This window comes from Gastrolobium bilobum, unplaced genomic scaffold (assembly GCF_033153095.1).
Source record: "Gastrolobium bilobum isolate Gb01-03AN ecotype WA unplaced genomic scaffold, APGP_CSIRO_Gbil_v1 utg6105, whole genome shotgun sequence".
Classification (NCBI taxonomy): Eukaryota; Viridiplantae; Streptophyta; class Magnoliopsida; order Fabales; family Fabaceae; genus Gastrolobium; species Gastrolobium bilobum.
In genome coordinates this window covers 351,032-368,347 of record NW_026899702.1, presented here as the reverse complement: position 1 = coordinate 368,347, position 17,316 = coordinate 351,032, and the positions used below count along the sequence as shown (strand labels likewise).

At 35.1% G+C, this 17,316-nt stretch overlaps 1 protein-coding gene across 3 annotated transcripts; it reads right to left on the bottom strand.

The window, feature by feature from the left end:
* Positions 1–3,351: 3,351 nt before the first annotated feature.
* LOC133292758 (ABC transporter G family member 31-like) lies at positions 3,352–16,530 on the bottom strand. Of its 3 annotated transcripts, none has more exons than XM_061491211.1 (24): positions 16,193–16,530; positions 15,961–16,081; positions 15,773–15,861; positions 15,422–15,506; positions 12,291–12,453; positions 12,099–12,175; positions 11,856–12,000; positions 11,122–11,423; positions 10,767–11,048; positions 9,697–10,013; positions 9,452–9,612; positions 9,268–9,371; positions 8,776–8,932; positions 8,577–8,649; positions 8,320–8,452; positions 7,850–8,182; positions 7,477–7,767; positions 7,294–7,377; positions 6,262–6,395; positions 5,833–6,060; positions 5,290–5,461; positions 5,117–5,204; positions 4,237–4,403; positions 3,352–3,768 (listed from the first exon to the last, which is right to left on the bottom strand). In XM_061491211.1, the coding sequence occupies exons 1-24, from the start codon at positions 16,528–16,530 to the stop codon at positions 3,487–3,489; spliced, it is 4,326 nt and encodes a 1,441-aa protein (XP_061347195.1). In that variant the 3' UTR covers positions 3,352–3,486. The 3 variants fall into 3 exon arrangements, with proteins under 3 accessions (XP_061347195.1, XP_061347196.1, XP_061347197.1); XM_061491212.1 differs by having other exon boundaries at positions 8,320–8,431; XM_061491213.1 differs by having other exon boundaries at positions 8,320–8,468; positions 8,617–8,649.
* Between the last annotated feature and the right edge of the window lie 786 nt (positions 16,531–17,316).

The window sequence follows — 17,316 nt, the reverse complement described above, 5'->3', positions numbered from 1 at the left end:
TTCAAAATCAACATTTTTCCCACTAAAAATACTCATGAACATAATCTCACAAATAAAGGATTCCAAGCATAGGAATTGAAGTACCTTACCTCAAATGACCTCAAAAGAAACAAGTTTAACTTCCAAGCAATTAATCACCCAAAAGCATCAAGTTTTCTCTTCTTTAAGAACAGTACCTCGAGCCCTTGAGGAGGAGATAACTCACTCTGTAACATCCCGAGCACTGACGAGGGCGGGGAGTGATTGTCGTTGCTAAAGGACATGGACAAGGAGCGGCTCCTGACAGGCTTCCAGCGGGGGTTACATGAATGAATCGAATCGACACTCGAAAGAGAGGGATTCCAAAGACAGTGCAGGTATGAGACTGCACAGTTTGGGATAGCTTATAAGAATTAATTGATACTACCTATACTAACAAAATGCATCTACTTTTCGGTAGCCCGAAATGAAAGAACTCCATAGTTAAGCGTGCTTGACTTGCAGTAATTATGGGATGGGTGACCTCCTGGAAAGTTTTCCTAAGAAGTGTGTGAGTGAGGACAAAACACATGTTAGGTGTTTAGTGATTTGGTGGCTAAAAAGTGGTGAAAATTTGAAGAACAAAGCAAAGCTCTTCCTTGCCCTAAGACACCATGATAGCCGTTGGTTTGGAGAGAGAAGAAGGAGGAGATGAAGGTTTCTAACTAATGTTTTCTCTCACTTCCATGTCACTTAAGTGGTCTCACATAAAAGTTGACTTTGACCACTCTAATTGCTACTTAACTCTTATAACTTAACCCACTTATAATTTAATCCCAGAAATATAATTTAATAATTATGACATCATTTATATAATCGTCTCATTTCTGAGTTTTTCCAGTAATTTTCATAGTAGTATTTTACCTGGAAAATTTTTACTATTCACACTTTTTCTCGAAAGGTGTCAAAATGCTCTAAATCATAAGTTTATATCAATTTTACCATTCTTATTATCAAAATAATCCATGTTCATATTATCATATTAATTCCATGATTTACTTGTCATAAATACCCATTAAATCACTTAATAGTGTGGGTTTTTGCAGAACTGTTGTAGCGGCTAATTATCTGTTGTAGCACATTCTTATATTCACTTAATTCTTGTGCTCTTGACTGGTTATTACTTGTCTTGACGTGTGGGTTGTTATAGCAATTTTCAATACGTCTCATTGACACGACACAAATATGATATATAAATGGGTCTCTTTTCTGCAGTCACTGTAGATGAGATTTTTTTTAGTGCAAACACAAAAAAAGTAGGACCCACTCATTTTAAAAAAAAAATCCAAGATCTGTCGATGTATCTTGGCTTTTTATGTGTTATTGCAACAAAAAAAAAAATTACAACAACAGGAGAGCTATATTTTCCATGAAAAATTCGTGTTTAGGTTAACTTATTTTCAAATTTATCGTGTTTGTTTTAGTCAGCGAACCCGAAAATAATCCGCTTTAATTTTTTTACAAATTATTTATATTGTATCGTGTCATAAACAAATTATTTGTGTTGTATTGTACTTGAAGTTCACAAGTGTAACACCCGGCCGCTTCAAGAATCAACGACTATCCCCACATACTAACACGAGACTTTTTAGCGTGCTTTTTCCTCACTCGCACACTTCCCGGGAAAACTTCCCAGGAGGTCACCCATCCCAGAATTGCTCCAAGTCAAGCACGCTTAACTATGGAGTTCTTCCGTTCCGGGCTACCGAAAAGCAGATGCATTGTAACAACCCAAGAGCTGGCAAGGGCAGGGAGTGATCGCCGGTGTGAAAGGGCACGGACAATGAGCAGCTCATGCCAAATCTTGCAGCTTGGGGGTTCATGAATGAATCGAATCAACACCCGAAAGAGAGGGATTCCAGAGACTGTGCTGGTATAGGACGGTACAATTATGAATGACTTATAAGAATTAATTGGTACTACCTATACTAACAAGATGCATCTACTTTTCGGTAGCCCGGAACGGACGAACTCCATAGTTAAGCGTGCTTAACTTGGAGCAATTCTGGGATGGGTGACCTCCTGGGAAGTTTTCCCGGGAAGTGTGCGAGTGAGGACAAAGCACGCTGAAAAGTCTCGTGTTAGTGTGTAGGGACAGTCGTTGATCCTTGCAAGTTGCCAGGCGTTACATGCATCTTGTTAGTATAGGTAGTACCAATTAATTCTTATAAGCTACCCCAAATTGTGCAGTCTCATACCTGCATAGTCTTTGGAATCCCTCTCTTTCGGGTGTTGATTCGATTCATTCGTGCATGTAACCCCGCACTGGAAGCCTGTTAGGAGCCGCCATGTAACATCCCGAGCGCTAACGAAGGCGGGGAGTGATCGCCGGTGCAAAGAGGCACAGACAAGGAGCGGCTCCTGACAGGCTTCCAGTGCGGGGTTACATGCACGAATGAATCGAATCAACACCCGAAAGAGAGGGATTCCAAAGACTATGCAGGTATGAGACTGCACAATTTGGGGTAGCTTATAAGAATTAATTGGTACTACCTATACTAACAAGATGCATCTGTTTTTCGGTAGCCCGGAACGGAAGAACTCCATAGTTAAGCGTGCTTGACTTGAAGCAATTCTGGGATGGGTGACCTCTTGGGAAGTTTTCCCGAGAAGTGTGCGAGTGAGAAAAAAGCACACTGAAAAGTCTCGTGTTAGTATGTGGGGATAGTCGTTGATTCTTAAAGCAGCCGGGTCGGGCGTTACAACAAGTTATTCATACCATGTCATGTGAATATACCAAATAAGCAAATCGTATTTGTATCGAAGGTTTTAATGTGGGTGAACTCAAATTATGTTGCATTTGAAGTTAGAGAACACTATTCCCTTTGTATATATTTCCAAAATTATTTTTCATAAAAATAAATATGGTACTGTTTTAAATTTTTTAATGAACTAAATAATAACAAACTTTTTAAAAGAAACTAATATAATGATAAGATTAATGCTTCCAATGTTGTAGAAATTATCTCTTACACACATACATAAAAGTGTATAGATCCATGTGGGATCATATGAAAAAAAAAAAAAAAAAATTCCATATACTTTGATCTGTATCTAGATGATAAAATCATCGTCTAAAACAATCCCTTTATATCCTAATCTTTTACACTGATCTAGGGGCAAAACAGAACGCCTCGACGCTACACCAGCAAAATGGCTAGGAGCAGAGCTATTCACTGAAAAGATGAAACCAAAAAGACCCGAAAATTTCAAATTTATTTGGCTTCAAAATTGGAATTCCTCTGGCAATCCGCAGGATAAGAAAAGAAGGAAAAACCTCATCAGTTGGATCACACGTCGTCATTTTTTTAGGTTTTATAACCAGACCCCCGTGCAATGATGATTTTCTCAGGCATCATCCTCAATCACTTGGACATAGCATCCCAAACCTCTGTCACCCAGTGTCAGAATCATCTGCTCCGATGTTGAAGAGTAGCTCCTCCCATCTTTTCAAACCACATCACCAAATCATCTTCTTTGGAAATTCAAAACTTTAACTGATACAGCAAAAGAACCAAAGAAGAGGAGAATAAATCCAATAAGCACTATCACTGAGAGTCCCACAGATGTAAATCCGTTGATTGTATGATCATAACCAAGACTATGAGATAAATAATCTTTCACAGTGCCCTCGAATCCAGGTCCCACAATTTTGGTTTCCACATCACCTAGCTGAGACGTGATGATACCCCGTAACGTCCATGAAACTGGACAGATATAATAGAACCAAATCCACCATCCCGGAATACTCTGAGACATTACAAGAATCATTGCATTAGAACCCGAGAGAAATGAAAACTTCTCACACTTTAAAAAAAATAAAAATCCAAGAAACTGAATTGGAATTTAGTTGCAAAGGTTCACTTCTCTTTTTCTTTCACGAATATAGTACACGTAAGAATATGGAAACATACAGAAAACAATAATCTACCAATGACTGCATTAACAAAAGTAGGGAAGTTTAAGCTTACCCGCTTACCCCTTAAGTTATAATGTCATTGAGTCCAGTTGTAAGATTTTGCTTGTATCAACTGAATGATTCTGGGTTTTCAATACCTACTAACTACGCCTTATGATATTTTTTCGTAATTAATTGGACAATGGAAAACGACTTCCCTATTTAACTATAAGGCAATGCATGTATTATATTCAGCTCTGAATTAACTCATTCATTATTCTTAAAGAGAAAAAATGTCTAGAAAGTATGGGATTACTCACCGCTTGTGGGATGAGAAAACCTGAAAGAAGATTCCACAGGGAGTAAAATGCTGAAGAAATAACAGCTGCTAGGTGTTGGGAAGGTGTAAGACCAACAGCCATCATGCCGTAAAAGGTGAAGTAGGTGAACGTTAGGAACATGAACACAAGATAGAGAAAAAACTTTCCTGCGATAAAGAAAAATTATCTATTTGAGCACATACATTTTATTCACATGTAACATCTACAATCATTTCTGCCTTCTACTTTTCATTTGAAAAGAAAGCCTACTTAAAATAAAAAGCTAAACTTGCAGATGTAACATTTCATTTCTCAAGAAAAATTGAAGAAAACAAAACGCATATTCACCTAAAACTGATATTAGAAATATAAATGAAACTAGATAGAGGAAAACTTAAATAAAACTTCAATTTATTTTTGTTTTATGAATTGGAGGACAATAAAAGTTGACAGCAATTATTTAATTAATGAATGAAACTCTTTGCTTGAGGCATATTTGACTTCCTTCCTTAATATGTCCTCCTATATTAAAACCAATAGCGCTTATGGAATGACGTACGAGATACCTACTTCAAGTAGTACTGTTAAAATTCTTGAAACCATTCAAGAAAGCATATCCTATAAACGATTTCTAGAAGGAACTGGGTCTAGTACAATTTCCACTATTGTCAATAATCAATCTATACACACCAACACTACCGCCAAAATAACCATGTATTATTATGACACGAAGGTAAGTAATTCAACTACGAATTTCAACATTCCAAAATCTGTTTTGAGAGGGTGGGGGAGGAAGATGGTCACTGTTCTTATTACTACATTGTAAGTGGATTCCAAGTAGAAGCAAAAAATATCTACACATGGAAAGTTGAAATATTACCGGCTGTCCTTTCAAAATTGATCATGAAATATGTGATTATACCAAATACTATTGTCTGAACAGCAATGTATGGTATCTCTATAAGCCCCTGTTAACCAGATTAAGCAATCATTATAAGTAAATCGCATAAAAAATTTAACCATGAAAATAATTTCCAGTATCGTAAGACCTACCTGGGCTGCCGCATATGCGATTGGAGAGTACATTCCAGCTGCCTTCTCTCTATAAAACACTGTCCTTTCTATTGAAACAATTGGTTGTACAGAAGAAGCGTTGTTTACCCCAAGAAACAAGCATGCGGAGTAAAGAGCTCCCATAAGCACAAATAACTCTTGAGTTGATGCCCTGCAGAACATTGATGACAACTGTTTCATTAGTACTGGGGTCAGAAAACTTTCACCAGCAATAACATTTAATCTATTTTTGATCAAACAAAAGGAATTTTTGAATTTTAACACACACACACACACATATATATATATATCTAAGGGTTGACTTCAGGATAATTAGAGCAGTCAGCCCTGCGAGTTTTAGTTTGCCTTAAAAGATCCCAAGAAATAATCATTTTAACAAGTCTTATATAGAGTCAGTCCTCCTTTGTCTACTTAAGCAGCTCCATTTAAATAATATATTCCAATTTTGGCCTCTTCACGGTCTAGTATTACATTCATAAAAGAATTCCCTTTACAACAAATGAGAACATAGAAAATGGCTACCTTTTTGAACCAACATCCCAAAATACGGTACCAAATATCACAGCACTGATTGTGGTGAAGTATATCCTCATGGCATTATATGGTGGACTTCTCCAGTAAACAAGATTTTGTTTCCATAAGCATAGAAAAAATTGCTGCAAAAGGTTTTGTGAATATGTAGAATCAAACTTCAGTGGTTCTGAGCCGGCAGGAGGTTGTCCAAATTGCAAAATAGAAGCTTCCACCCCCCTGATTAAAACATTGATTAAAAAGTTTAATCATTCATCTGAAAAACAATCTTTCTCTTCTACCACCTGTAGCTTAAGGGTTGTAACATCATGGTTTTTTTTCCTTCTATAAGATGGGCTTTTTATCTGTATCATCTCTCTCCCAGCTTACCACAAAAATAGGAATGAAAATAAGACTGTCAAAAGCGCTTATTAAAAACACCTGAATTGCTCCGAATTCTTGTAAATTTCTGCAAAATCTGCATCAATTCTTTCTTCAGTAGCAGGTGTAGTAACCTCAAGCACCCAGGTAGCTGGATTGTACCCACTTGGAATAGGGGGAATTCCACTGATTCCCTGCAGAGCAAATAGGAAAACAACCACAAATAAAAAAGATAAGCAACAAAAGAAAGTACATTTGCATCCTTAAATTTGTTTCAGAAAAGAAATCCAAAAAAAAAAAAAAAAAAACAGAAAAACTATTAGGCAGAGGCATTTTTTGTCATACTCAGTCACAAATATTTAAGAAATTAGAGATGCCAGATAAGATCAAAAGTTACATCTAGACTATAGTTATGTTTTCTTTAACTAAGAATAATGGAATTCTAAATTATTCTCCACTCTCCTGATTCTCTTTCTTATCTCTTCCTCACTCTGTTCTTTTGTACGTGTTCTCTTCCTTTCCCCCCAGCTCTGTTCTTTTATACGTATTCATGAAAATCCCACGAAGTATCATCTGACCTACTCTGCTCATGGCTCTTCCTATTATATTAAAAGCTAGAAGTACAAAGAAGAATCTCCAAAGTGAGGATAAATATAAAATCTAAGTATAAGCATCTAACAACAGGATAACCATATTCATACTAGCAAAACCTAATATATGATTGTATCATATAAAGAAGGGAAACAAAAAAAACTAGTGTTTGAAGGAAAAGCCGGATGTTTCCATTTGCAGAAGCAGTAATTAGACAGTCATGAAAGAAATTCTACAATAGCACTCTTGTAATTGTAGATTACAGAAGATAAAGCTTTGTGGCGAAGTTAGACATTTTAGAAGGAGAGCCATTAAGGTGTAACTTTTTCACAGAATGCAACACTAAGTTAAAGATAGTGTCATATAGATTATCTGCCATATAAAGATGGTGTCATCTTACATTTCATTGATTAAGTTTCTACCTTGATGTACTGATAATCATGTTTAGGGAGTGAAAAGTAATGATAATAATAATACTATAAAACTAAATCGTTACGTCACCTGAAAGTAATCTATCATTATCTGTGACTGCACACCAAGCTTTCCCCCATATATAATTCGTCCTCCACGTTTCATGAGAATTAACTGGGTAGTAAAAACCAAGGTTTAGATTCTTAGATAGAAGCTAGTGCACCATTAGTTATCAAAAAAGTCAAATGACTAAAAAGTTGTAATTGAACTAACTTCATCAAATGCTTCAAATATATCAATACTTGGTTGATGTATGGTGCAAACCACAGTTCTTCCAGTATCAACGGTATTACGAACAGTTCGCATAACAATAGCTGCTGCACGTGCATCAAGTCCAGACGTCGGCTCATCCATAAAAATAATGGAAGGGTTTGCTACAAGCTCCACTGCAATTGTTAATCGCTTTCTTTGCTCTGTTGATAACCCATAACTACCTGGCATACCAACCAAAGCATGTCTCAGAGTATCAAGCTCAACTAGTTTCATTACTTGTTCAACAAATTCCTGCAGAATATTAATCTCAGTATATTAAAGTTGGAAATAATTCAATACAATCAGATAAACAATGTGTCACGAAACAACTTACACGTCTTTTTTCAACGGTAATTTCCTTTGGAAGGCGAAGAGATGAAGAAAACCATAGTGACTCCTCAATTGTTACTTGAGGAGAATGTATGTCATTTTGTTCAACATATCCTGATATTCTGGCAAATGTCCGTTGCTCTTTTGGGTAACCAGATATTTTAATGTCCCCTTCTATATACCCTCCAGTTTTCCTGCCAGCAAGTACATCCATTAAAGTGGTCTTTCCGGCCCCGCTAGACCCCACTAATGCTGTAAGGACACCCGGTGAGAAAACTCCGCTCACACTATCCAAGAGCTGCAACCTGGTTTCAGGTACGCCTTGCTTGCTTATCTCCTGTAAAAAAAAATGCTTTTAGAATCAGTTAATGGTAATTAAAGAGATCTCTCCTATATTTTCTGGTGTTTATGTCAATGCATATATCGCATTATTGTATTTCAGTTGATAGAATTAGAAACAACAAATCCCCTCACCTTTGGCATATCAACAAAATAATTGACATTATAGAATGTCATTGTTAATGGTTGAAATGGAAGAATCATTCCTTTCGTATTATGGTCCTCTCTCGCAGATCTGGTAGGGGTTCTCAACTCACGGGCCTGATTACTGACTGCATAACCAAGTGATGATTTGTGAAATATTTTTGGTCAATATATCATCAATCTTTGATTCTCTGGTCCAACAAAGTGAAGTAGATAATATGTGATTATTCATGCAAATTATGGTTGGCTCATTACCATCTCTGGAAGAATTCTTTTCCGAGTCATCATCTGAAGGAATAACTGTACGTGCTTTTTGAAGTGCTGTATTAAAAGTAATAGAGACGAAGAAGAAAAGGGATATAAATATATATATATATATATATATTAAGAGAGAATGCATGTTCTAAATTGGAAAAAAAAAATGGGAAAATATAATTCAAAACTTACGATTCAGATAGGCCAAGGCCACAGTGACCATGTTGTTGAAAAAAAGTGCATAGACTATTAAAATTCCAAGACCAGCCCAATACCAGTAATCTTCAGTTGGTAGGCTTTGTGAATGGAGGATATTGTTCCCAACTGTGTTGTCCCCAATTGCTGATTTCTGCAGACAATTAACAAAATAATTCATAAATATTCTCTAGAGTCATTCCAAATAAAGAATACTTATGATGATTCACACCTTCAGATTAAGATTTTGATTGATTCTTGACATGATATTAAAGCCTATATCACAAGGCGGTCAAAAATATTAATCCTTAATTGTTGAACACATTCTTCGTAGAGCAAGTTATCATAGGACTACATGCGAAGGTACTACAAATGAAAACTGTTCTTTGACAGCTTAAGTTTTTGGGTAAAGTTTCCTTAACAGTATTAACTAGTGAAATCAAAAAGTAACAGGCAAATAAGAAGAAAATTACATTCCAAATAAAATACCTTCATCCATCTTGAAGCAGTAAATTCGTTGACTGTAATTGCACGTTGTCCATAGGTAAGGGGTGACAACCAATAACCCCAAATCCACCACGGCTTAACCATTCCTGAAGGAATAAGAATAACATCCAAATCACTAACAGCAATGCAGTTATCTTTTCTCTAATAATTTTGTGGTGCCGCCTACCTTTAGGGACAATAAATCCTCCCAGCAAGAATACAACCAGCAGCGCAGCTGATCCAAATGTATTTGCAAGAACCATATCTCGTGCAATAGCAGCCATCAACCGGAAGAGACCTAACGCCATTTGATGCATTACAAAAAGTAATAACATGTAGCGAAAAAACCTGAAACATTTAATACAATGCAATGATTACGAGGGAAAAAGAGAAGAAAAATCGCAACAGAAATATGTTATGAAATTAAGATACCTTCCCGCTGCAGGGGCAAATCCAACAGTGTAATATACAATAACAGTCCATATAACAGCCTCTATCACGGAGTAAGGAATACGAAGAATCCAACTGGTAATTGACCATGCCCATGCAGGATAGAATAAATTATCTCTTTGCTTATAAAATACAGGAAGCCGAGATATCATTAGAGGCAACTCAGAAAACCCATTAAACATCATATGAACCAGCCCGAAAAATAGAGCAGAAAGATAAAGGTTTCCGTAAGCCTCATCTGTGGGATGTAACCTCGTCCGCAGGAATACTGTGCATGTGACAAATGCAACAAAAGCAACCTTTGGCAATACGAGAAAATGAAAATACATACCAATAGTGAGAAAATTGACAAAAAACTGAGAAATTACAAATAGTAGTTTTTCCTCAAAAGCAGTTATTATGTATTCGACATATGAACATAAAACAAATAATAGCTAGTTATCATGTTTTCTGATGTAGGAGTTCAAGTTACAACTCTATCAGATTGTATTTCCTCTAAGAACATTAATTTTTATTGTCAAACTTTGTCAAAAAGATGTAAGCATGCAAAGTATGTAGTCACACGAAGTAAGTAAATAACAATCATAGACAACTTGAAATGCAAATAATTCAATTTAAGCTGTAGTATATAACTTCGATACGCCAAATCTTAATTTAGATTTCATTAAGTGGATGTTTATGAGCTTATAGAATTATAACAAGAGACCATTGAAGGGCTACCTACATGATGTCCAATAACGGAATCATGGTAAAAAGTTGAGAACAAGAGACCATGCACATGATTCAGTCAATTTCAATAAAACTACAGTATCTGCATAAAAAGATTCATGATTCTTTGAAACTATTTTCTACTTTCCTTAACAGTAAAATTCAATAGAAAAGTATTTAATGTTATTGGGTTTGGATTCTTAAACTATATTGTAACGACCCTATTATATGACTTTCAATTGATAAAGACTTCACTTATATAAGTATAATAGAATCTTTTCAATTCTGAAATGAAAGAAGGAGTTCAAAGAACAAGTTTAAGTACCATATCAAATCAAGAATACCTGGATGGTCCTAAAAATATAAAGAAAACTATGCCTTCTGATCAAAAGAACTTCTCGTGCAAAGCAAGCTTTAGTGATCTCCCATTTTGACACAGCAAATTTATTTCTAGCCAAAGCTGAAGGATGACACCTTGATTTATCATATGGATGAGCCTGCATGGATTCCATATACCTTCCAAATCTTGAATTTCTAAAGGCTTCTGCAATCTCACTAACTGGGACAAACTGATATGGCTTTGAAGGATCGGCCCAGTATTGTGCTTGATCCTTCTTAGAGGTCACCTGACAAAAGAAAAGAAGTCAAGCAAGAATTCAAGGGAGCACTTGATCATAAGAGTATGTTAAGAAGATATACCTCCTGAAGAAAGTCTGCAATCCCCTTACGTGGTGGAAGTTTAAAACCTACTGACTCAAAAAACTCAAGCACGTTTTCTCGAGGGCCTTCATATACCACGTGCCCTTCTGACAGGAGCACAAGATCATCAAATAGCTCAAATGTTTCAGGAGCTGGCTGAAGGAGAGCCATGAGTACTGTGGCCTCCATCTGATGAACAAAATTCTTTATGCATTTTACTATCTGGAATGTAGTAGAGCTATCAAGTCCAGTTGAAATTTCATCCATAAATAGTGTTTTTCTTGGACCAACAATCATTTCTCCTAAAAGATGCAATACAACATGTCAGTGATTGCTGCAACTGCATGACTTAAATCAGAGTCATCACAGCATTTGAAGTCTTCTAGTTTAGATAAATTAAAAGATTTATAAAATTCATTATTTTTGGACTATCTAGAAACTCCTAATCAATCCAAGAAGCAACATAAAATCTTTGTGTCAGTACAAGCAACAATGCAATAGTCTTTCAACGGAAACGTAGCTTCTGCAAGTATATGTAATGCTATTCTTCTACCTGATGTTGAAAATAGAATTATAGCTGAAGTTTCTTTTGATTCCCTTAATAATACATTACAAATTATAATTAGAAACATTAACTTTAACTGAAGAAAAAAAGAAGAGAGGATCTGGGACAGAAATAAACATGAAAGATGCTGAACAAATACAGCTAATTCCAGAAGATGGGAGGGAGACACCTGTTGTAACTCTCTTTCTCTGGCCACCGGAGACCCCCCTGAGCATTTCGTTGCCAACTATTGTCTCTGAACATACATCGAGACCAAGAACTTTCAAAATGTAGTCTGTGTTCACACTGTGCTTTTTACCTCCAACAGATGATGCCTGTGGAGTTAAACCGACCTCACGTAATTAGATACATTATATAGATACGTGCAGGCATGCGTTATTTTCTTACACTACTACACATTTAGGATGATGACCTTCATAAATGCGTCAATTTGTGGACTAGGTCGTATGTTCCTTTCATTCTCTAGGCGGCCCAGATCTTTCGTATATGCTGTAAGAAAAAGTTCAAACTTGTCAGAAGATAGAAAGACTTTAACGCATTTTGCAGTAGAAATTTAATTGTCAAATATATATAAAATCCTTCAACGTGATAAAGTTAACTATACCTGCAAAACCTTCTTGTGCACCTTGACATCTAGCAGCAAAGTCCAAAGTTTCTCGTACTGTCAGTTCTGCAATGTGATTATCTGTTTGGCTAATGTACGCTGAAGTCCTTCGAACATAAAATTCATCTGCCTCATGGCCATTGTATGTTATACTACCAGTTTTCTGGAGAAATAGAACAGCAAAAAAAAAAATTAAAAGAGTAGCGCATTATAAAATGAGCACGGGTTTTTGAAGTATGCTGCGTACAGTACCACAACGGCTTAAAATTTGGAAAAGTATGAGTCTGAGAGTAGAACGGCAGAACAACAATTTACAAAACCAAATTACTGCATAATCTAAAATTACATGTACTGCCAGCAGCCAAAAGCCAATACTACATAATCTCATAAGTCATAACTATACGTATCTGATTTTCTTTCCCCATTGTCATGATTACACGTGAAGAAAGGACTCAAATACTTTGGTGTCCTTTCAATAAATACTATAGAAAACAAACAAACACACCTTTTTTTTTTTTTTTTTTTTGAGTTACCCAACCCTAATTATTTCTTTGAAACGAGTTGGCTCCCTCCGGTATTCCCACGAGCTTCGACTCTTTGAGCTGGCTATGGGACTAATCCGGAGTGCGGGGAACAGTGATGGCTAAAGGTTCAGCCCCCTCCCCAAGAATGCATTCAGCAGGAATCAAGCACATATCCAACCTCACTAACTCACCGCCAAGTTACCAACTGAGCTGCACCCAGTAGGTACAAACACACCTTTCTTACACTGAGCAAAGTATTTTACTAACTAAATTAATTGTCACGTTTTATAATTACTTTATGTTACTAATATACTACTGATGACATGATTGTATAAACAGAAACTTTATACATAGAGAGAATAAGCAGAAATAAAAAAAGAAAATGACATGCTACAAAACATTCAAAAAGCATCAGAGTCACAGGTAGCAGTTAAAAAGTCAGACCCCCTCCACCAAAAAAATAAAAAAGTCGGACATCTTTGACGTGTCTTTTTCCAAGCTATTTTCTAAGTTAAAATTTATTTCAAAGGTTAAAGCTAAAAACAAAAACTTAAAAAATAAAAGTTAAAAGTGATTTAACAATTTGGTGATAATATAAAAAATTTAAATTTTTAAAACTTAAGCTAAAATGAATTATTTAGCAAAACATCTTATAACTTTTTTTAAAAAATTACGTTCATCTTAAAAAACTTTTTATGATAAAAACTCATCTTAAAAAAATATTTATTATAATAAAAAAATTATGATAAAAGATTTTATAAAAATAATTGGGAAAGTTTTTTCGTTTAAAGAGGTATTAGAGCTCGAGCATTTTCCATTTCTCGAGTTAATTACTAGTCATTCATTAATTAATGTTTAATATTAAAGAAATATTACTCTTATTTTATATAAAATAGTTATCTCATTTTCTCTCACTTCGAAAACTGCACCCTTTCTTTTTTCTTTTCTTTTTTTGCTTTTTAATGGTGAGCCCCACTTAATTTCTCTCTATAGCCTGAGAGAATTACTCATATGTATCATAAAACTAATATTCCCCTTAATATTATATGTCACAAATATCTTAAAATACAATACATCAAATCAATTAAATGATTTTTTCTAAAAAGTTAATGAACTGCTGGTCAGGTACGGCTATTAATCATATCTAAAATTAAATAAATACCTCAATAATTAAATTATTATTAAGTATCCGTTTTTTTTTGTGAGAGAAAGTAATATGTAAATCAAATTATAAAAGAGCAGTTTAAAAATAAGCCTTCAGCCGTGTCAATATAAAAACACATAAAATATCAGAGTTTACCAAAAAAATATCAGAGACATTTTGAATTTTACCGTACTGCTAAGGAAAATATTTTATTGGAAGAGTGTTTGTCCTTTTAGATGATACAATTTGTGTCACTTCACTCTCACAACAAAGTAAGATCCATACCTTTATTTTATTTTTTGGTCCACTCTCTTTCCATTTTTATCTATCTCTTTTTCTCACTTAAAATGACATAAATTTTTATTCTTTAAAATGATATACATTTTTTTCCATATTTTATGCAGTTAAAATAAATAGATCACTAAAAAGCATTATATTGCTGGAAAAGCATATATATATATATATGTGTGTGTGTGTGAGGCATGATCAACTTATACTGATGTAAAAATAATAAGTCTTGTATCAAATTTTAACCGTTGATTTCTGTAAATTTAATGGTTGTGACTTTTTGGATCACATTCATTAATTAACCGTTTGATACATGAAAATCAACTGTCAAAATTTGGTGTAAGACTTATTATTTTTACAGGATATAAAAATAATAATTCTTACACTAAATCTTAACTGTTGATTTCCGTCCATCAAACGAATGTGATTAATTGAATTGTTCTCATTAATTAATTATGAATTTCCAATAATTAATTGTATTGTTTTCATTAATTAATTATGAATTTCCAATAAATTATAACTACCATATATCAAAATTCAACGGTTTAGATTGAGAGTAAATTTTATTATTTTTACATCTGTGTAATAAGATCATGCCCCATATATATTATTTTTAGATTTGTTATCTCTTTCTTCTTGAGATTCTGATCTTACGGTGTTAGAAAGTGGTAGGTAAAGGTAGGTAGAAAAAAAAATTAGTAAAATAATGTATCCCTATATATATATATATATATACACACACACAAAATTTTAACCATTGATTTTTGTCCATCTGATGCTTATAATTTATTAAAAATTAATAATTAATTAATAAATATACCACAATAAATTATAACAGTGAGATTCATATAAAATCAACTGCTAAGATTTAGTGTGTAAGTGTTTCGTGTTGGTGTGGGCCAATTGGTGAGTGTGTGTGAATTTTCAACAGTGAGAAGTTAATACAGAAGACCAAAAATTCACTACATGATGGTAACTCAGTTGGCGCATGGAGCTGAGCAGATGGGGTAAGAACATGTGTTCGATCCTCCCCAGTACTATCTTTGGGAGGGGTTTAAAATTTTAATCCTGGACTCGTCAGTACTAATATTTTCACAAAGAAAAGTAAATGTCTCTCACATGTGTTCCTTTATTAATAGTATTACAAATATATATAGAAACAAAGGACCACGGACCTTTAGGTTACAATCAAGCTTGCCAGCGAGAGCCAAAAGTAAGGTGGATTTGCCCGATCCAGGAGGTCCAAGCAACAAAGTCATCCTGCTTAGCAAAAAAAGTGGGATACCGGTTTACAACGGAACACATGAAAATTCTGAACTTGTCAAATAAAGGACCTTCACTCGTGATACTATTAATATCACGTTCCGTCCTGAATCCAAACTACATTAATAACACTATCCCATTTCACCATATAAACCAGAAAACAGAAATAACTTGATTCAGACGAAACCGTGTACTCAGTTGCGTAACAAAAAAATCAACGAGCAACGGAGAAGAATATTTAAAGAAGAAGAAATCATTATTACCTTCCAGGTTTGATGACGCCACTGACATTGTCCAAGATGGTAAGGGAATGCCGTTTAGGTCGACATATCCTCAACTTGGTTAGGATATTCTGCGCGCAATTAACCGCATACATTAGTCACAAAAACGATTCGTACGTCATCAAAATTAAAAAAAAAACGAAAAGCATATGAAGACGAAATTAATTAACCTCAAATGCATCCCGAGTGTAATTGATCAGAGTTGGCAGAGCTCTGGAACCGATTTGAACGTCAGCACTGATGGTCAAGTCCTTGTATCTAACTTCAATATTCGGCACCTCCAATCCAACCCTGACGTTATCCACAATAATAACACAGATCCATAATTTTGAACAATCGTACAAACATTAGTCTGTAGAAATTCAAAAAAAAAAAGGAACGATAATAATTCGAGAGCGGAACCTGTCGAGGCGTTCTTTGATGGCGGAGAGGAGGCGGTAGTTGTCTTGGTCGTTGGTGGCGAGGGCCTTCTTGACGACGAGTTCACGGTGGAAGCGGTTCAGCTTCCTGACGTCGACTAAATTGTCGGTGCCGGAGCCTTGCGGAGGAGTTTGGAGGCGGGAAGAGGAGGCGCGGAGGAGGGCGAAGTTGCTGCGCTTCTGCGACGGCAAGCGAGAGAGCGCCGCCCACTGAAGCTCCGCCTCGTCCTCCTCCACCGTGTCGGCGTTGGAGGCCCTCGCGAAGCTTTCGCTCGCGATGGATCCTATCTCGAAGTACTCGCTTCCGTCGGAAGCTGCCATTCTCTCTCTTTCTCTAATGGTTTTTGTTGATTTGGGGATTTGTACGGAGAAGAATGAGAATTTATAAATGGAGTGAGAGAATGAGTGTTTGTGTCTCCATGTCTGTGTATTTGTGAATATTGTGAAACTTGAAAAGAGGAGCTACCGCGAGGTGTTTTGAAGACCAGGTGAGATGACAGAAATGCCCCCCCGCTTTGCGCTGAGTTTCGTTACAACTTTTTGGGAATTAGAAATTCGCTCTTTTGCATGCAGTTTAAATGCAATTTTGATACGTCTTTGTCCTATTCTTTCGGTTCGCGGCTTCTAAATGACTCATTTACTCACGTGCTTTTTTGCAAACTTTAAAATTTAAATTGTTGTAGCTCTAGAATATTAACAAATGCTCTTTATATTCTTTCTATTTTTTGTAGTTCTAGTATATTAACAAATGCTCTTTGTATTCTTTCTATTTTTTGTAGTTCTAGAATATTTAACAAATGCTCTTTATATTCTTTTTATTTTTTAAAAATAATATTTTATGACAACATTTTTTTATGTTTTAAAATTCCTACAATATGTAATCCACCAATAGAACTTGGTTGTCCGCCTTTTTAGGTCAAGGACAACAAAGTAATTTAATCATCATATAAATGAAAAATAGAAAGGAATTATCTCAAGATTTTTTAATATGATTACATCATGTGAGATAATTTTAGTCATTAGTGAACAAATTAATTGTGATAATTTTATAACTTTTTATTTTAATATTTTTGGAATAAGTTATTTTACCTTCTTTATTTTTTTTTA